Below are 20,909 nucleotides of genomic sequence, written 5' to 3' on the forward strand. Positions count from 1 at the left end.
TCAAGCCTAGCGTCAGTCTGTCTGCCCTGAAAAGAAGGCTTATGCCACACACACACACACTGCCACACACACACACACACACACTGCCACACACACACACACACCTCTTTACCTCCGACTCTCACTAACATGTTGAGTAAATAAACCGCAAGCATATTTCTGTCCACACATATTCAACAGGTGAAAAACTAGACATTAGTTGGGAGTTGTGTGACTTTGTAAACTTGCAGGGAAATTCTCACAATCATTCATGATATATGTCGTTTCAGAGTGAGGTAAGGCAGTCAGCTTTACCAAAACTATATGAATGAAATAAATAAATCAGGCTTGTTTTGTTTGGTCGTTCTTATTTTCACTTGCATAAATATACACATTACAAAAAAAGGCTCCCAGAGCAAAGGCATCATTGTTACAATGAAGAAAGACCAGAGCCAAGACTATTGACCTCTGTTGTACATCAGTTGATGGGATGGTACACACAGCAGCACCTTGGCACAAATCTCAACTATGAGAACGGCTACAACCTCTAAAATGTCCTAAAGTCAACCGCAGCTGAGCCGCTTTCTCCTCGGCTGGTTTTGGACTTCTTCTTTTTTCTTCCATTCCAGTGGACGACCCTGAGCAAGGCGGGCAGACTGAGCCACGCAATGGTGTGAAGATGGTGATCATCTAATTAACCAGGGGCCATCTGGTCAGAAAATGAGCTTCTTCTTCATTACAGCTGAAAATAATACAAATACTGTCGTTACAAAACATTATAAAACAAAATCACTCCAGAACAATACAGTCACAAAGAATCTGACTCTTATGTTGTGGCTCTGCTCCTTCAAAATGATTCGTCTTTGGTTTTCACCCTTTCAGATGTCTTAGGGGTCCCTATTGAACCAAGTCCACAAATGGCCAAATAATTTATACTAAACAAAGTGATATCAAAGCATTAACAAGTCTTTGGGTTCACCAAAAAGGAGATTCTTTTGGATTCTGTTAGCCTGGAAATCCTCCTCATCCCCGTCACATTCAGTGGGTGGCTAAAATAGGTCATATTAAACTTCTTAAAATTAAGTAAACTGAGAGGATCGAAAGAACATTTTTACTCAAAATGGCCTTTCCTTTCTTAATTTGTGAACCCGTCTATATTACCTTTGGAGTAGAGACCAGAAGGTGACGAGTGTCCTAATTTTACCCAAGCTATGCTGCATTTTTCATCAATCAACTATACCCTTAAAGTTTTGCCTAGCTTGTCTACTTTTAACATACAAGTATTTTATATATATTTTATTTTAAAAGTGTTATTATGTTCTGTGTCAATGTGTAATGCTATGACCAGATGAGCTCGATACGTCGTATTTAAAGGTTTACTCTCAGATACTCTGCTAGGCGGATGGCATACTGTATTTGTACCTACATCTCAAGTAATAAAAGATACAATACAGTCGCATACTGCATCTACACTGCATGTGCAAGTTAAACAAGCCTATAATGAGCAGACTGCTAACCACTGAAGTTTCCGTCTACTGTAACTATTAATTCTCTCTGTAATACACTGCAGCGTCGAGCGAAGCATATTGTCAACCCAGACATTTTCCAAACCGCAGGAGGAGCTGGAAAAGCTTTGAACCTCCCATAACATCAAGGTCCTCCTTCAGTAAAACATACCCTACCACAATCCACTAATCTGTGTGTGTGTGTGTGTGTGTGTGTGTGTGTGTGTGTGTGTGTGTGTGTGTGTGTGTGTGTGTGTGTGTTCTACTTTGCTATATTCTGAATTTCTAACTGCAGATAAACGTGCAGCCAACACCCTTTGAATTGCTGGGTTCAAATCAAGTGGTATTCTAGATTTATGACTGTAGTTTGCATAACCATGAGAACGAAGGTTCGGTTCACTCGGCTAAAAATATTCATAACATGCTACAAGTAAGTTTTGTCTGAGTGTCGGATGTGCTAAAAATAATGTCAACATCTTTTCATATTCAGCCACAACAATTTGTGGCTGACACCGTTTCAAACCACAATGTAACCATAATAATATTGACCTGCTTTATTTGACCTGTGTGTGTGTGTGTGTGTGTGTGTGTGTGTGTGTGTGTGTGTGTGTGTGTGTGTGTGTGTGTGTGTGTGTGTGTGTGTGTGTGTGTGTGTGTGTGTGTGTGTGTGTGTGTATATAAATAAATTATGAGATAATATGTGTTGATTACTTGTCTCGATGCCCTCGATTTTCCTCTTGAGCCCGACTGTTTCCTTCTCCCTCAGAGCCTCAGCTGAACAGTTGGGTCGGGGGAGTTGGGGTCCAGGAGAGGGTGCAGGTCGATTACTGAAGTAACTCATCTTCAGAGCCTGGAGAACAACAGACCACAGTATAACTATGTCATCTGTGAATGGGCAAGCATTCCTTAGGCAGAAATGAAGTATACTTCAGGTATGTATGTACAGTAGATAGGAGTATCAGCTTGTACATGTCCATCTTTGTCACCTTAGTCTAAATGCAAAAAGCTGGAGGAAACAGTTTCCAAGAATTAAAAAACATGATATACTTAGTTGTATTCCTTGTATCTTACTCTTTATTGTTCTTTATTTTAATGTTGCTTGTTTTCAAAAGAGCTCCATTAATAACACTATGTTGATTATTGAAACATTTGTAGATAAAGACATATCTAAACATCCTGTTGACTAAACTCACCATTGAAATTAAATTAAATGTTAATTAAACTTTTGATTGCATCCTTTTCTTGCACCATATTCACTCAGAATCTATGGAAAATAGAAAATGTATCCCTCGAAATATACATACATTTAAATTGGGTTGCAACTAACATTTATTTTCGTTAGCAATTTATGTGCCTATTATATTCTCGATCAATCATTTAGTCTATAAAATGTCAAAAATAAATGGTGAAAAACGTCTATCCCAGTTTTTTTAAAGACCAAGGTGATATCTTTAAATGTCTTGTTTTGTCAGTTCCAAAGCACAAAGATATTCAGCAGGAAACTTTCATATTTGAGGCTTAAAACATCATTTTACAGCAGATTAGTCGACTAATCGTTGCAGCTTCAAATCTCAGCGTGACTCTGAAATGAAATGCAATTATCTCTTAATTGAAAATGTAAAACTGTTCTTTTTGACTTTTTAATTGTGGACTTCAATTTCTGCACACATTTAACTATATACAGTACATTACTCCGATGATGTGAAAGCGAGAACAGCTGCTGTGCTTTAGAGGTGTTGTACCTGTGTAGCTGTGGTCCTCGTTGAGGGGTTAAAGGTGAACAAGCCCTGCAGCAGCTCTAGTAAGTCATCTCCAGCTGCACTAAATATATGTTCCAGAGGTGTGCCAGGAAATATTTTGAAGGACACATAGTCTGGTAGACTACCCACTCCCTGCAGACACATATGACAAACAAGGATCTTCACATGTGAGCAAAGTAAAATCATCCATCACAAAAAGAACAAAAAACTAAAACGGATACTCACAGGCCACGTCTCTTCAGTAGGTGTCCCAAGAGCCTCAAAGATCTTAGTCAGCTGGTCAAGATCTGAGTCTCCAGCAAGGAATGGTATCTACAGCAAAGGGGACATACAGACACATTAGCGGGAATACAAAAATAACTGTTACTGTAGGAATATTTATTTGAAGCGGGGTTTGTGTACCCGGAGGAGCAACTCTGCCAAGATGCATCCCACTGCCCACATGTCAACACCCACACCGTACATCCTGGCACCAAACAGAAGCTCAGGGGAGCGGTACCACCTAGGAAAAGGATCAGACTTACATTTTACAACTCTTAAAACAGGCATCAGTATGCGACTCTTCTGGAACGAAGATTTATTCTAGTTAAATTAGAACACTTGGGAAGCCTTGAGATTCTTTAACCAACGAGATTTCCATGGATCTAACCATTTATTTTAATAGTATGTGTGCTGTCACACGCGTCTCAGCCAGTCACATATCTCCATGTCAGATATTTAACTTAATACAATTAAGCACATTCATTTTAATTGAATTGATTTAGTTAAGCTACTGTAGGAGATTTTCAATGAGTGTAACAAAAACTCAGGGGAATGTGCAGATTAGTGTAAATTCTGTGTTATCAATACAACAAGTTGGACAAAAAGCACAGACCTGGTAACAACTTGATGTGTGTAGACTCTGTTGGGGCTGCCAAAGGCTTTGGCTAAACCGAAATCAGCCAACTTCAACACTCCGCTGCCGTCTAACAGCAGATTATTGGGCTTCAGATCCTGGAAATACAAAGTAGCGAAACATTACTGACTGTGTGTGTGTGTGTGTGTGTGTGTGTGTGTGTGTGTGTGTGTAGAAGTGCTCTTACCCTGTGTAAGACCCAGTGTTTGTGCATATACTCTAATCCCTGTAGAGTCATAAGGATGTATGCTTTGATGTTGGCTGGAGTCAGGACTAGGCTGGTGTCTTTGATGATCACCTTAAAAGAAAACAAAAAGAGGCTTATGTAAAGCTGGATATGTGACAACTATAATCTTCATCCATTTCCATCATCTTCTCACATTCAAAATCAAACTACATTTATCAGAGCAGATAAGAGAATAGAGACAACTGGGATACATCGGAGGAGGGAGACACAGCTGCAGCAAAACCAAACCGCACAATCCAGAGTCAACCTCTCCTCCAGAGTCTCCACTGTTCCACCGGCTCCAAAAACACTGACTTCAGTATACTGCTACATAATTATATTGGCAATAAAAAAAAAAAGAAATCGCACATGTGTAGTTGATAAGCTCATACAGCCAAATCTAACAATGTGGTCTAGAAATAGTGTTTCGGCACCGGTAATAAGATGAGCATCATATTTCATTCTCATGTCCGTCCTGTTTGTCTGCTGCCTCTGAGCCACTAATGACATCAATTCATTGCGAGAGCCAGGAGCATAGAGTGTTATTGATTTATTTTAAAGTGTACTTGTCTTGTTTTGCATTGTTCTATTAGAGTCTGAGGTATTAGTGGTAGGCGCCCTTGCATGTTAAAACAAACCAGAGGAGGAAAATAAAAACCTCAGTGACCTTGCAGAACCACTTAATGGGTAAATGAGAGCACTCGCGCTGCCATCTTCGTCATCCTGCTCATATTTTTTGTGCCACTCTGTATGTCATCTGACCTTACACCTCGTCACAATTTTTCATCTATTCGCTTATTCTTTTGGCTCACTCGGCCGTTCACTGATTGGAAGCTGAACATAGCAGCGAACAAACTACTATCACATTCGCCACTCACCTAAAGTAGATATTTAGTGGGGAAAAGAAACCACTAATGAAAACTAGCTTTAAATGCTTGCTCCCTGATCTCTATTAAAGGGGATGTAATAAAGACTGAAATTTCCATCTGGTGGTTCACTAATGAAATGCAACATAATGCTGTTTTACGACCATGAATGAGTGAAGTGAATCTCAATACAGATACAGGGTTTAAGAATAATACACATCTTTTTAAAGACATCACTTTGGATTTTCAAACTGGGATAGACCTTTTTCACAATTTTCTGACATTTTAGACCAAATGATTAATCTAGAAAATAATCTGCAGATTAATCGATTCTGAAAATAATAATTAGTTGCAGCCCTACAATGCATTAAATTCCTGTCAAGTAAATGAATAAGTAAATGTTAACCGATCACAAACTCAAGTCAAAATTAGAACAAACGAAAGCTTCTCAATGGGCAGTTGTATGGGACTGCATAATATTGTATCATGTTTTTTTGGTATATCCCTGGTAAGACGCAGATAGACAGAAAGAGATTTTTTGAAAAGGTGAGTCTCACCTCCAGATCTGTTTCCATGAAATCAAACACCAGGCTGATGTTAGATTTGTGTCCGAAGGCATCCAGCAGCTAAAAACACACAGCACATGAAATGTTTATGCTCAATTCAAGTTAGGAAAATACTTTCAATTTACCCTCACAAGTAATGCTATTACCATATTAAATAGAAAGATACACACAGATTCTGACATAATTAATGTTTACCCACCCCAATGATATTTGGATGATGCAGTTCCTGCAGCAGTTTGATCTCTCGAAGAGCAGTCCTATTAATACCTATTGATAAGAAATTATAGTGATTAACCGGTGGATGACAATGGACTGCACTGTGTGGTTAAAACTTAAAAAATGTGCTACTAGGCAGCCATCATTTACCATCTTTAGCCTCAGTTCTGTGGCCAACCTTAATCTGCCAGAAGAAGAAAAAAGACAACGGTTAGGTGTTAAACTTCAGCATACCAATGCTAACAAATGTCCATATTTAAGCTAATTTCTTGTACCTTTTTAATAGCAACTATGGTGTCATTCGTTTTGTCCCTGGCTTTGTAAACTGTGGCGAACTGGAGAAGAACAGAAACAATGAGTAAAGATTATAATTTATATGTTCAACTTCACTGATGCTGTAGTGGAGCAGCAATGCTTTGTTGACATTAACAACCAGCTAACACTTATTAGCCTGCTAACATGCTTTCTACACAGCCAGCCACAACCTGCAAGGCAAAGAAAGTTTACAGATATAAAGACCGAAATCATTGATATTTGTGTCTACCTACCTGACCCTCTCCGAGGAAATCCAGTTTCTCGTATCGCTTGTTTCTAGATTTTACATCAAGCGCCATGATAGCTAACTGTCAGTTCTAGCAGGAGGCACTTCCTGTCTTGTTAAAGGTCCGCGAGTTCTCTTTCCGGGTTAAATTAGGTTTTATATTGAGCAACACCGCCACCTACCGGTTCGGTTTTCCAACACTGAGAACATTAAATCATCTTATAAAGCAGATTTATCTGATTTATTTTATTTTTAGGTTTACAGTGGATTGTTTTTATAACAATTTCTATTTTTAATATTGTTTAATATGTTTTACTGTATCATTTTATGATGTGTCAGTTTCCCCCCATACATTTTATAAGTTTTACTTTATTGTGACAGTAACATGGATCTACTACTTCTAATACTACGACTACTACAGATAATACTGCTGCTACTACTACTACTACTACTACTACTACTACTACTACTACTACTACTACTACTAATAATAATAATAATAATAATAATAATAATAATAATAATAATAATAATAATAATAACAGCAATAAAATAATCATAATCATGTAATTCTTTAAAATGACTCAACTCAATTTTGATCTTTTATCAAATTACTAACAAATAGGTACATTTATGCAGCAGGTGTAGATGAAAAACAAAAACAAAACCTCTTACCTCATTCCTTTATACTACCTTTTGTTTCCAATATATCTTCTAAATTATATTATACTACATATATGTTATAGCTTGTCTTTCTACGACTATTACTACAACTACTACTAATATGAATATCAATAATAATACTGTGATAATAATACAGTAACAGTTTTTCATTCTGCATTCTTTATCAATGAAAGAAAACCCAAATCTCAACTCCGATTTTTTCTGTTTTCAAATTCCTGTAACATTTCACAGTTATGATGCAATATGCAGTACTTTTAAGTTCCAGACAGTCCTTTTTACCCTCTTTTTTTTTGCAGTTAGCACTTTGACATTGGTCTCTTGGGAGTCTCTTCTGTCAGTTAGGAAGGTTTTGTGATCCATGCACCGCTGAACACATCTCTACATCCCATCTCCATACACAGTAGATACCCTCACATCCCACAGGATTAGGCATGGCTCCTCTCCTTTGACCCTCCCTCCCTGCCACACACACAAACACACACACACACACATACACACACACACACACACACACACACACACACACACACACACACACACACACACACACACACACACATATACTTCCACACTTTCTCTCTCTGGCTGACTTTCATTTTCATGTTAAGTTTGACAAGAGGAGTGTGAAGGATCAGCAGGCCTAATAACACCCCTCAGTCTCCCCTCAGATGCATGCACATTCATATCCTGACAGCTCACAGATGTGACTGACAGGACCGTATGTGCCCATGCAACCATGCAGAGAAGAGAAGAGAAGAGAAGAGAAGCGAAGAGAAGAAGAAACGAGAAGAGACGAAGAGTCTAAATCTTTCCTGGCATTGTATCATCAACCTTTAGGGATTCACAGGCAGCCTTAATGTGGAACATAACTGTCCAGTGGCGGACATAACTCAGACCCACTTACATCACTTGCTCTAAAACAAATGTGACATATTGATGTCCTCCTCTAATTCTGATGTGATTTGAGGGCATTCTTGTGCTCATTCCCCTCAGTCTCTCTCTGAGGAGATCAGCAGCTGAGTTATGGAGGCATAAGTGATTCAGGTGGCGTTTATACAGTTTGTCACAGTAAATCTCATGATAGCATGGGTAACATTACGCTCAATAACTCACTCTGGTTATATGTAAAATTAGCAGATGGTGATGCTGTTCTCATTCTGAAGCTTTGTGTGTGTGTCTGTGTGTGTGTGTGTGTGTGTGTTGTGTGTGTGTGCCTCTGTTTGACGGGCAGGAGGAGAGTGAAACCGCAGGGCTGTTTATCAAACTCATAGGAAGTGGGTGTTGTTGAGCGAGGACGTGTCGCACCACCACATCCTGCTGCTGGAAGCAGCTTCAGAAGGGACAGTGTTCACATGATGTACAGTAAACAACAAATGCAGGCCAGGTGTTTTTGTGTGTTTGTGTGTGTGTGTGTGTGTGTGTGTGTGTGTGTGTGTGTGTGTGTGTGTGTGTGTGTGTGTGTGTATGTGTAGTACTGTTTGTGACCACTTCATTCAACACCTCACACTGATTGTAAAGCTCTGATAATCTGACCAGTTGTCTTTAAAAGAGAGTGAAGAGGAGGACATTCAGGTGGTACCTGAAGATGTTTTTTTTACACAGTTAATTTCCTCTTTGCATCACCCTGCCTAACACACGTTCTGTTACACACACTAACAACTAACAATCAGATTTGTTTACGACACCACCACCACCACCACCACCCACAAACCATGCATATCACATTAAAATGCAGAAAACAAGATCTAAAAATGAGTGAAATCTTAAAGGGGACATGAACACAAAGATCACTTTTCACATTCCCACCCAGCAGTCCGCTCTCATACAGTACACGTATGTTTTCTTCTTAGGGGACATGAGAAACTCACTTGTTCAGTGCTTGTGCACATACATTTGGGTATCTGGAGTGCCTACTAACCCACAAGCTGTGAAATAAAACAACCCAGTCAGTTTTTATGTGGACTGCCGAGGTCAGAAAACATAGGATTCAACAAGCTGTTCAGATTTGTCTCCCCTTCCTTTGTAATTCTGCAGGCTCATTATAATACCAATTAGAGTATCTCCATCCACGGCTTGAGAACTACCTTTGCAAAGGTGTACCATATTTCTCTCGCAAGCCAATCAGAGCAGACTGGGCTTAAAGAGTCAGGCGCTAAAGGCCCAGACACACCAAACACATCAAAGAACTAGTGGCGAAGAAACTGACTGTTGCTTTTCCTGACATTGCTTGCGTCTTGGCCAGAAAGACCGCAAAGACTACATTCAACGGCCACCTGGCACATACGTTCTGCGACAAACGTTCACCAGCGGTCCATCATTGACCAACGACCAATCGTCGGCTTGATGTGTCACGGCCTTAAAACGCAGGGAGAATACAGGTATATTCAGACCGACAGTACGAGAAAAATAATGTGTCTTTTGAACTTTAAAGCATGTTTACATGTTCAAGTAGAAACCCAAAATAAAAAATATGAACCTGAAAATGAGCATAATATGTCCACTTTGAGTTGAATTGTACATTTCTGAGAAAAGCTCACAGTCAAAAGCTTAAGCTTGCCTCAAGCATATCTAAAAAGATGTCTCACAATTTTTGGCTATTTTTTGGTACATTAGACCTCCTCTTTCTGTCTTAGTCCATTTGACATTTGAGTCATTCATTGCTCAATTTGACATTTTAGTCATGTCAAATGCCCTCTATTAGGTCAATACATCGGAAAAATAAGCTTTAAAGGGAACCTTGATACACTGAGAGACTGAGTACGAGAAGAATGATTCAGCGCTATCGCAGCCAGTGACCTATCATACACCTGCTGTACATCTCTGTTTTACTCACCTCTCTGAGACTCACCAGTCTCAGGGGAAGTGGCAGCGTTCTGTCATAGGGAGTTTTCCTCTTTGTTTCTGTTTTTGACTCTCTCTCACACACACACACACGCACACGCACACGCAGCTGCATCTGACCACATGCACAGTTATAACACAACAGGATGTTGTAGGGTGGATGTTTGAGGTGTGAAGGTTCACATAAGCCGTGACAAACAATATCTGTTTCTGAGAACTAATTATTCATTATTCATGTGTCTAATAGATGCTTCTGATCTTAATCTGTTGCTTATTTCTCATATTAGTATAGCATACAAACCATGTGCCCACATGTATCTATCTTCTGACAGTGACTTACTGCAGCCACTCACAGTCCATAACATGATTCACTTTGCCCATTTCACATTTATTCTTTTCAGATGTCTGTCGTGGAAAGACAATAACAAAGCAGAAGGACAAACAGAAGGACAACCATTATCTTCCTTGCTTCCGTTTGTTTACAACCAACACAGAGATTCATCAAATTGGTGCTGTCAGTCCTGGGCTGCATTGTTAGACGCCAGAACTGTCAGTTTGAATAAATATTAGGGCAGAATTTATTTTTTTGTTCACCATTGTCTTCTTCCAGCATCTAAGGCATCAGCATACACCGGGGCTTGTGGAGGACTTCAAGATGAGCCCACTTGATAGCTGGGCTCATACAGAGACAACATTATGATAATGTCCCTATAAGTAGCAGGGGGATGGGCGCTGTGTCATCTCTTCACATAGACAGAGCCAGCAGGGAGTCCGCAGTCAACTGCATTTAGGGCTGTCTTTGTTGTTGTCTTAGCTCCCATCTGCGTTGTTGTTTTGTTCTGGTCTGCATCTCCTCTCAGACATCGTTATCGCTCTCATTAGAAGAATCTCTATCTCAGCTCCAAATGGAGAACAAAGTCTTCCGATAACTCTTTCTCTCCCTTTGTTTGTGTGTGTCTACCATTGTAGATGCAAGTATGACTGCATGTGCAAATGGCAGGTGGTCACTTTAGTCCTTCAGAGAGACTGTACACTGTGTGCAGTTCTGTTTTAATGAATTGCTGCCTATATGTTCAATTTTTGTCAGTCTTATTTGATACTCAACAGGAGGAAAATTTATTTGGAGGTGTATGAAATGTGTCCCAGGATGGATTCAAACCCTTAATGCCATGGGAACACTGAGTGTGTCTTATGCAACTGTGGCCAGCAGTCTTTCGGAAGGTAAATGAGGGAGAAGGCCGTTCTGGCTTATCAGAGTGTATGAGGAGCTGGAGATAGCACCAGTGGTGTATTATCCAAGAAGTCATTTACTTCATTAACCCAGCCAGATCACTGAGGCCTCAGTAATCAACCTTGTCACACGTCCCATTAACTTCTCACTCTATCAGCATGGCCCTTGCTCCTTCGGACACAGACACACGCGCACATACGCGAATGCATTTTTGTTACGCACATCTGTATCTGAAGTACATAAGTGCGCACTATCACACACACAATCGCTTGTTCCTTGCATGCTTTCACTGACTTACTGACGGCGAAGACCTTTTCCCCTGCACACAGACTTACACACTCCCTCTCTCTCAGCTAACCCCATTACCGCTGTCAGTCCCAGGGGTCTCTCAGCTCGGATGAACCCTCTGCTGCCCTGTGAGATTAGTGGACTCCCTGAGAAAAGCCCTTTATTGATTGAAGGCGAATGTCTCCTGCTCGCAATGTCAGCTCAAGGTTAGCACGTTGACTCTCGCCCGCACTCTTTCCCCGACGCATTCAAGTGCTCTAGCTTTGTTATGAATATCAGTGTGTTATTATTATTCAAGCTCTGCTGACTCCACTGCTTATATTATTCAAAAAGACAGTTAACCAATTATTGACATTCACCTTCAGAGTATCTACTTTCTTCCTCTTTCAGCCTTTTTCTCTAGTGGCCCCACTTAAAACATTTGCCAAGGCATTTATTAATTGTTAAGTCTTTTTTTTCCCCGCATCCTACTTCACCTCTTCATCTCAATCTCCTTTCTCCCCATCGATGAAACCACAGAGGAACTGTTGCCACATAAAAGCTTCCGCGTTTGGTAAAGTGGTTTGAATGAGATTCACTTTTATGTATTGCAAATCAGGCATTTACTTTGCATCCCACTTGAGGGAGTGAGGATCTTCCAGACAAAAATGCAAGGAGAGATGAGGGAATGGGGGCAGCTCTCAATCTTTAATAGGGAGTTAGATAAATGGCTGGATCGGGAAGACAGATTGATCTTTTTATGTTGAACTTGATGAACATGAATGATGCACCAGATTTCCTGTAGCGGTGAATAGAGATGAAAGGATTATCTAGATATTTAGATCGTTCAGGCAGGAACGTTGCCCTGCACTGCTGTCTCTTTCCTCCCCATCATAATTCAATATTTACAGTTTAAGCTGGAAACTGCTCCCTCTTGGCTGCCTGTATCTGGTATCCATGGCAACAGATTCGAGAACAGAGTGCCGTCTGTATGTGTCCGTGTGTGTGTGTGTGTGTGTGAGTGTGTGTGTGCATGTGTGTCTGTGTGTAATGTTTACTGATACACTGAAATTGATTGGCTGTTGGGGAGCAGCTGTTGACCCCTCACTCTCAGGGGTCTCTTTGTATTCTTGCACACATCCCAAATCAATAGACACACATTACACACACACTCACACGTTTGTTATTCTATATTTGTAAGGACTTAAAATGTATCTTTAGTCAAATTCTATTTCTCATCTCCATAAATCTAGCCCCAACCCCAAATTAACCCAAATTTAAATATAACCTCATCTTAAAACATTAATCCTGAGCATAATTTAAATCTACGGTGAGTCAGTTTAACCCTCAACCCTGTTGTAACAAGTTCTTTACTGAACCGTATTCCCTGAAACAATCCAGAATTAACTCAAAAGCAAAGACCAATTATGATGTTGTCCTGCTGTTTTTTCTCATCTTCGGTCAAGACATTTGGTCCTGATAAATATAAAGTAACATGCACTCAAACACACACATGCAGTAGCACAATACTGGCCCCATGCCCATAAGTGCAGAATTGAGCAAATGGGCAATAAAGAGTTGCTGTGGCATTGTTATGGAAACACTCCCAATGAAATAGAGACTCTAAACACAATATATACACATTTATATACACACACACACACACACACACACACACACACACACACACACACACACACACACACACACACACACACATATAAACATAACATGTTTGTGAGTATAATAAATGTGCCCCGGCAGGGGAAGTGAAAAGCAACAACACCCAAACCACTGATGGCATTGCAGATTTCTAACTACAAGTTTGAAACTGTGCTGAGTGTTTACATGCTACTGAGCACACAATCACAAATACCACCCCGGCTAATGAAATACCTCCCAGTGGGTGCCTTACACATGGTCACACACACACACACACACACACACACACACACACACACACACACACACACACACACACACACACACACACACACACACACACACACACACACTCACTGTGGGGCATCAAGAGAGAAAGGTCATCTGACATAATTTGCATTGCTTGTTAATGTTAAAGGATGTTTTCCATACAAGGAAGGTCAAGGTTTGCATGGAGACACAATACAAACACAACTTCTGACAATGATGAATTAATGGAACAACGGTGGATTGTTCAAGGTTGGTTGATATGGGTTTTCCACCCTGGTGTAATTTGACATATAAAGGGGAAAGCACCAGCACACACACACACACACACACACACACGCACACACATGCTTTTATTCATCCACTCAACCCCACTCACACCCACCCACCGTGTCTTCAATAGTAGCTACAATAGTGTGTAGATGCAATTTTTGTCTCACGGTACACACATTTGAAATTTGACTTAATTATACTGCGCCTGTCAAATAACATCATCTCAAGTCGTCCCCAGTAGTTGTGGTTTATGGGCAAACCATTTCCTATTAAGACAAGGGTGATAAACTTTATTTATAGGTTAGCCCACGGGTTTGAAAAAATGTTTCTTGTCAAAACTCCCCAGAGGATGTGCAATAGAACAACATCTGATAAGATTTATGTATTTAGTAATGACTCAGCAGAGGTTGGCTGTCTATTGTAGATGAGGAGAGTGAAACCACTGATCATATTCTTTCTGAATATACTTTCAAATCCATTCTCTTTCAATCGGAGGAAAGCTGATCTATCTGTCATCAGTTTATTTGGAGTAGGATAGGGCCCTATTTTGTGATCATCATCTTAATCTGTTTTAGGATGTTTGAATCATTTTAAACTACTGTGTGTTTGTTACATACATACATAATCTCTTATGTGGTGCTGTTATCTAGGTGAGTACACTCCTACAACAGAGACTTTAATCGTGAAACTTCCTTTTAACATCCATGGTCTACCTCCCAAAAATGTGAGGAAAACGTGTTGTTGTTTTATTTAACCAGGAAAGGACCTCCTAAACCTGATCATCTCTGAATATATCTGATCAATGTGGCAGTAAAGTGTCTTAGATTCAGACCTAAACGACACCGAGCAGGGTTCACGCCTCTGATTTAAACTCTTAAACTTAAAGAATAACCTAATTTCAATAAGGCAATCAAACATTTATTTTCCAGGCATTTTTTAAACCAAGATTCAATCAATAATTGCTCTTAGAAAATCCTATTTATGTTAAAAAATAAAGACTTAAAAGTTCTATGCTTGTATCTGAACGTGTTGATAACACTGTCCTTACAGCAGTGACTCAGTCAAAAACAACAGTCCTTTTTGCTGGAGTCTGAGTCCAACCTTTAGTGCATTAGTGTCCCACAGGAGAAGGCCATGGGAATCAGGGGAAGGTTGCAAAAGGAACCGCGCTGAGTGTGTTTTCTGCCAGGTGGAGGCGATGTCGCTCCTCCTCTCATCTCTGCTCTGCTCTCTCCTCTGCTCTGCTCCGCCAGAGAGCTTTCAGTCTGCTGGGTGAGATCATTACCAGACACCAGGCTTCGGGACCTGACATTCACCGATCGGAAAAGCAGAGTGAGACACGGAGCGAGAGAGAGAGATACAACCGGCGAGGGAAAGCGACCTAAACTACCGTCTCCTGCCTCGGCTCCTCAGTCTCCCGTTCTGGCGGCTGAAAGCGCGGTCTTGTCGCTGACATTTTTCCCGCTGGATTTGGGCTCGTAGTCGGATGCGGGCTTGTTTTGACTGCAGTAATAGTCCTACTCCCCCCTCCTTCCCTACCAACCGAGTAGCGGATTTGCGAGGGATCTCAGCGCTGTGCAGCTCCCCGAGTGACCAGCGATCCTGCAAGGCACCGGAGACGCACTGTGCACAGCCGCGGCGCCCCACCACACGAGTCAATCCGCAAGAGCCTCTAAAGATCTTATTTCTGTGAGGAATTGGACATAAGCGCCAAGTTTCCGATTGGATTTTTTCCCCCTGTGCGGCTACCTTGCTTCTGTCATCAGATCGGCTGCAAATCCTATTTTCGCTTTTTTCCCCCTTTCCAAAGCACCGTTGACGCCATTTTCCTCGGGGTTTTCTGTCAAAAACATATATTCTGGCACCGTTTGACAGCTCCCCGGGAGGCTGTCATCCCATCCGTCGCTTGTGTAAAATGTGTCTAAATGGATTGTAAATGATCTTGATAAAATATTTACACGTTAGAGCCGAGTGTGTGACAACATTAGACATGGGTAAGTAGCCCCGGTTGACTGGCCACATTCCACACCTGAATACACCTTTCCCACAAATGTGTTAATGTTTCTATGAATGTTAGTAAGCTGCTGTGTGTCTGCTTTTCATGCATGCTTTTTACATGCTACCTGAACCTATGTAGTTATTTTATTTAATATGTGTGTGCCATTTTTATTTTTTAATTGAAATGAAATATGTTGAATTGCTTGTAGTCACATGCCAACAAATTCCGACTAAACACACGCACGCGTGCACATACTCACAGCACCACGCGCACATTCACGCACGTAGACACAGACCACCCCAAACAATGCTGTACCACTCAGTCTCCATCCATTATTACTGTGTAATACCTTTGTAATTAGGTGGCAATGAGATAAAACAGCTAATTAGGTCAATGGCGTGAAGTGTCCACTACACATTGATGAAGGACCAGCTCAACCACTGCTGTTCACACTCTTAGTTCAAATGTTTTTCTACTGGGGTGGACCTCCTGCATCTTCACTGACATTGATAGTCCATCACATAGCATCACAGTCTGTGACTTGCAGCGAGCAGATGGTTGTTTTTCCTCCAGTCTATAACGAGTTGTCACATTTAACTGTATCCTATGGAATCTTTTTAACATTTGGGGCTGTGAATGTGTTTTTTCTACTTGTTGGGGTCGAGTTGTAGAGGCTGGAGAGGGACGAATGTCACATGATTGATGTCAAGTGCTGTGGAAGTTGCAAACTGAAGCACACTCAGTATGCGGGGAGTGCGTTTCATTCCTCACTTTGCGTTAATTCTAGTTTGTTTTTCATTTGGAGCGCAGAATCCACACATGCCGCTGTAGCATGAGTGCAGAGATGCCGGCATACATTAAAATTGCATGTAGTGGGCTTGGTGGAAGCCAGCGCTTCAGTTTCACGTAGGGGATCAGAAACGGCGTGGCCAAGAGTGATGGCCATGCTTTAGCTGTGTGGAGAAAGGTGATGGGTGAAAGTGAATGGCAGTTCACCACTGTTATCAGCAGCTCTCAGGAACCCTAGTCTCAATCACAGCACCAGAAGATAAATAGACCAGCCTGGATGAGTCAGGGGAAGTGTGCAAAAATGGTCAGGTCTCTAGGATATAGGGGAATGAAGGTGTGGAAAGGAGCACTGGATGAGAAATAAGAACAAGATGAGAAGAGAGGCAAGACAAGTGCATGACTAGATGGAACGAAATGGGGTTGAGGGATGGATAATAGAGGTGATTCAGACTCGGAGGGAACCATCGATCTTGTCTTGTTAACAGGTTTAGGGGAGTTGAAACTCCGGCAGTGTTTTTGTGGCGTGAAAGTATGAAGCAAGCTATTAAACCGCCCTATTAGGTAATGAGATGCCCATGCCACCTTTAAATTAAAGCATGATAAATCGATTAGGTGTATCTCCTTCTGAGCTGGATACCTCAGGTCGAAGTAGGATCACAGAGAGGGGGTGGAGGGAATGTGAACGGGATCCAAGGACAAATCTAACTGTTGGCAGGCTCTCTTAACAGAATATCAGCACTGGAGCACCTTTTGGCAGAGCACACAGAAAGAGGGAGGGAGGGAGAGGTAGGAGGTGGAGGGTAAAGGAAAGAGGTAGCACGGAGAAGAGGGGAGAGAACAGAGGTTTGGGGAGGGGGTGAGGTGAGGGGAAGGAGGAAGACAGTTGGGGAGAAGGGGAGGTGTTTTTGCTGACAGCCATTTTGTGGCTTCTGCTGCAGTTAAAATGGTTTAACATTCATCTGCTTCTGCGGGGTAGTTAGGTGAGGATGGCTTTAGTGCTACCTGGCATATGGCTCATCCAAAGGAGTGTGTGCATGTGGGACTGCAGAGAGCGCCTGCAAGGCCATCATTTTCTATTATGGCTGTCCCACACATGGTACTTTATGGTTGTCCTTCTCGCTGCCCTACGGCTGAACACGTGTGTGCCATCCATGCTGAGGTGCGGAGAGAAAGGTTTTTATTCTGTATTTTGAAATCCAAATAGAAGTTCATAATGTTCACTTAAAAAACAGAATATGCTCTTTGATGTAGACAGGTGGCTACCTTCACCTTGCTCTGCTCTGAGGCAGAGGACTAATAGACTTCCAGTTTGAAAACTCATGCTCGTGCCCACTGAATTTGGAAGTATTAGAAGGCCGGGGCCATTCCTTTTGATTTGTCTCCAACCAAAGATTGGATCCTTCTAGAAACATTGGTTTATGTGATTGCCCCTTCACTAGAGGGCTGGAATAAAAGAGAAAAAGAGATAAATGGAAAATGAAAATGGCAGACAGACAATGTTCATCATCCCTCTGAGATACTCATCTACAGCCAGGGATGGACGAGCCTCAACTACACTCTCACATCAAAGAAAAAGAGGAAAAAAAGGACTCTTCACCTTGTGCAATCACACGGGCATTTGGTGTGCTTGTGGATGTGTAAATGCGTGAGCCTGTGTGTGTGAGCATCTGTCTGCATGTGTGTATGAGCTATATGTGAGTCCACCTCAGGCACTGGGCTGCTGGGTATGCAGCCTTAAAAGGTTGTGTTTCTTCTGCCATCTCTCTCTCACTCTGCCTCTATGTTTCCCACTCACGGCAGACTCTGTCTACCTCTGTTTTGTCTGTGTGTCTGTATCATTCACCATCTCTATTCTGTCCGTCTGTATTCCATTATGGATGCTTTATCATAATTGTTTTCAAAGGACAAGGCAAAATGTTGGAGGAGTGGCTCATTCACAGCCTCTTACATTCAGCACAGCGAATGACCTTATGCTATTTGAGAGGGAAGCTGGTTAGTGCTGGTAGTTTTGAGAACATAATAAAGCTATTTATGCAGTGAGTCTGGCCTCTCACAATCACCCTGCTGTCTGAGGCTAGTCGAGGTGTGTGTCAGTGTGTTTGTGTGTGTAAGAGAGAGAGAGAGAGAGAGAGAGAGAGAGAGAGAGAGAGAGAGAGAGAGAGAGAGAGAGAGAGAGAGAGGAGACAGTGAGGCTCAGGCTTGGCGAGGGAGGCCCGAGGAGGGGTCAGACTTACATAAACTCTCAGACTGTCTGCCAGTAACAGAGAACTAACACAGCTTTGGGCAGCGTGCAGTGAGGGAGGAGGAATAGTCATGACCCAGCTAAGTGGTTTATGCAGTAATGGCCCAGAATGAAGATAGTACTAATGTATGACGCCATTTTGTTGTTATACTGGGCTATAGATGTGAGGGGGTACTGAGTCTTTAAAACGTGTGTGTGTGTGTGTGTGTGTGAATGTTTGTATGTGTGATGTTGTGGTTGGCAGCTGTCTCTTTTTCCTGTCATTGTCCTCAGTCACATGACAGACAGGGTGGCTTTCACACATGCCATGAGGGCGAGTCACCAAGCTGACATTAGGCACTGGGAGGTTCCTGGAGGACCAAACATGGTCATGTGGGCACTGTATGATCAGGTTGGGACTGAGCCTGGAAGATCTATTTTTTGATCATCCCTGTAAAACTTTGAATTCTGAAAAGTTAATGAAGGTCCACAATGGGGATTTTGCATGTGGTAGCTCATTAAATGCAAATCGCTTATACTGTACATTACTGCTGACCATTTCCCGAAACATACCATGCGCTTTTCGACTGATTTCCTAACTTCCAGGCAGCCAGTGATTTCCATTGGTTTTAATGGGGTATGAAAATCATCGTGCAGAGACTTTCCTGAGATAGGTAATCCATCAAACGGAACATTTAACCTCCTTAATTTGTGTGTCTGTGTTACTGATTGATGTAACCCTTCTCGACCTGTGGTTATGCGGCGAGCAGGGTCTGTCAGACTGTTTTTTAGTGGAAGAGTTCAATTAAGGAGGCTCTGACATCTGAGATTTTAGACTGCCAAAAAGCATTGCACTCAAAATCTTGTTTGTCTTGAAATCAAACTGTAGTGTAGTGTGTAGAAAGAATTACGGTATTTTGGGATTTTCTTGCATTAGATAGGTTGCTGTTGGGCTGCTCTTACCTTTGGAAGATTTCCCGAAGGCAGCAACAAGAAATCATTTTCAGAAGAGTCCCTCCTCAGAAATATATTACCATGTGAAATGACAAGCGAACTAAAGACTCAAGTTCCTTTTCATACTGCATGAATGAAAATCAAAGACTTCCAAGAAGGTTGGAAATTGATCTGAAAACTAAGTAGCATGCTTTGGAAAATGACTGGCACAATATAAAGTTGGCCATGTAGTATAAGCGATTTGGAGTTCATAAGCCTAAACATGCAAAACCACTGTTATGGTCCTCTAAGTCTTTTTCATACTTGGGGCTACCAGAACCTACATCAATAACCTTTATGAGTCAGCTTTGTGGTTTCGCATTGGCAAACCTTTCGACCAAAAAAAAGTGTTTTGTAAAAACAAAACCTCTTCATTTTTATTTAATCTAGCAAATGCAGAATAAAAATGGCTAACCATTGACTTTGACCTCAGTGTTCGACACTGCATGTGCAGTCTTACACTGAAATACCGCTGTGGATTATGATTATTCAGTCACACTGTAAGCACGGAGCGGCACGGTGGTGCAGTGTTCAGCGCTTACGCCGCACAGCAAGAAGGTTCTGGCTTTAAACCTGCCGGCTGATGCATGGGTTTTCTCTGGGTGCTCTGGTTTCCTCCCACATGCAGGTTAGGTTAATTGGCAACTCTAAATTGCCCATGTATGCCCTGTGGTTCCCCAGTACTGTTCCCCCACCTCTTGGCCAATGTCAGCTGGGACGCACTAAAAGGATTAGCGGGTATAGCGAGATGGATGGACTGTAAGCATGTGCTGTAAGGCCTGTTGGGTATTATGATGGGATCAGCTGTTAGTACAGTAGCGTGGGCTGGTACAGGAGTGCACGCAAAGAAAACACACATATTCAGAATGTCAGAGAGCGTATTAGAAGAATGCAGGAGGTGGGTAATTCTCAGTATATGCTGTAAATCTTTTGTGCTCTCAGGTCATTGTAAGTCTGCAGCAAGCAGTAAGCTTTTACTTGAGTCATGTCCGCAGGTGGTGGTCTAGTCTGGGTTCACATCAGTGTAAATGGTGTCAGTCTAAGCTCAGTGTGTGAGACAGCATTCCCCACTTCCAGCTCAGTCATGCCTCATGTCATATTGACTGATGGGATTCCCTGGAGCTGTAG

General features: G+C 41.7%; 2 protein-coding genes across 2 annotated transcripts in view; one reads left to right on the plus strand and one right to left on the minus strand.

Moving 5' to 3' along the window:
* Positions 1-331: 331 nt before the first annotated feature.
* Positions 332-6,685, minus strand: cdk7 (cyclin-dependent kinase 7). The gene is made up of 12 exons (XM_029439713.1): positions 6,562-6,685; positions 6,289-6,348; positions 6,164-6,197; positions 5,997-6,064; positions 5,789-5,857; positions 4,327-4,437; positions 4,119-4,237; positions 3,647-3,746; positions 3,470-3,556; positions 3,227-3,376; positions 2,196-2,334; positions 332-721 (listed from the first exon to the last, which is right to left on the minus strand). The coding sequence occupies exons 1-12, from the start codon at positions 6,625-6,627 to the stop codon at positions 693-695; spliced, it is 1,032 nt and encodes a 343-aa protein (XP_029295573.1). The 5' UTR covers positions 6,628-6,685; the 3' UTR covers positions 332-692.
* Positions 6,686-15,111: 8,426 nt separating this feature from the next.
* setbp1 (SET binding protein 1) overlaps positions 15,112-20,909 on the plus strand; it is a 34,985-nt gene continuing 29,187 nt past the window's right edge. The window contains exon 1 of the mRNA XM_029439494.1: positions 15,112-15,773. The gene's annotated coding sequence lies outside the window, so the exon portion shown is untranslated. The remainder of the gene's footprint in view (positions 15,774-20,909) is intronic.

The sequence above is a fragment of the Cottoperca gobio genome, chromosome 9 (assembly GCF_900634415.1).
Source record: "Cottoperca gobio chromosome 9, fCotGob3.1, whole genome shotgun sequence".
Lineage (NCBI taxonomy): Eukaryota > Metazoa > Chordata > Actinopteri > Perciformes > Bovichtidae > Cottoperca > Cottoperca gobio.

What these genes read in the sequence shown, in the direction of transcription:
- cdk7 (XM_029439713.1), bottom strand. Translation starts at nt 6,627, where the DNA reads ATGGCGCTTGATGTAAAATCTAGAAACAAGCGATACGAGAAACTGGAT. An exon ending in TCATGGAAACAGATCTGGAG is followed by an intron (nt 4,438 to 5,788) that starts GTGAGACTCACC and finishes TTTTCTTTTAAG; the next exon opens with GTGATCATCAAAGACACCAG. An exon ending in ACACATCAAGTTGTTACCAG is followed by an intron (nt 3,747 to 4,118) that starts GTCTGTGCTTTT and finishes TCCTTTTCCTAG; the next exon opens with GTGGTACCGCTCCCCTGAGC.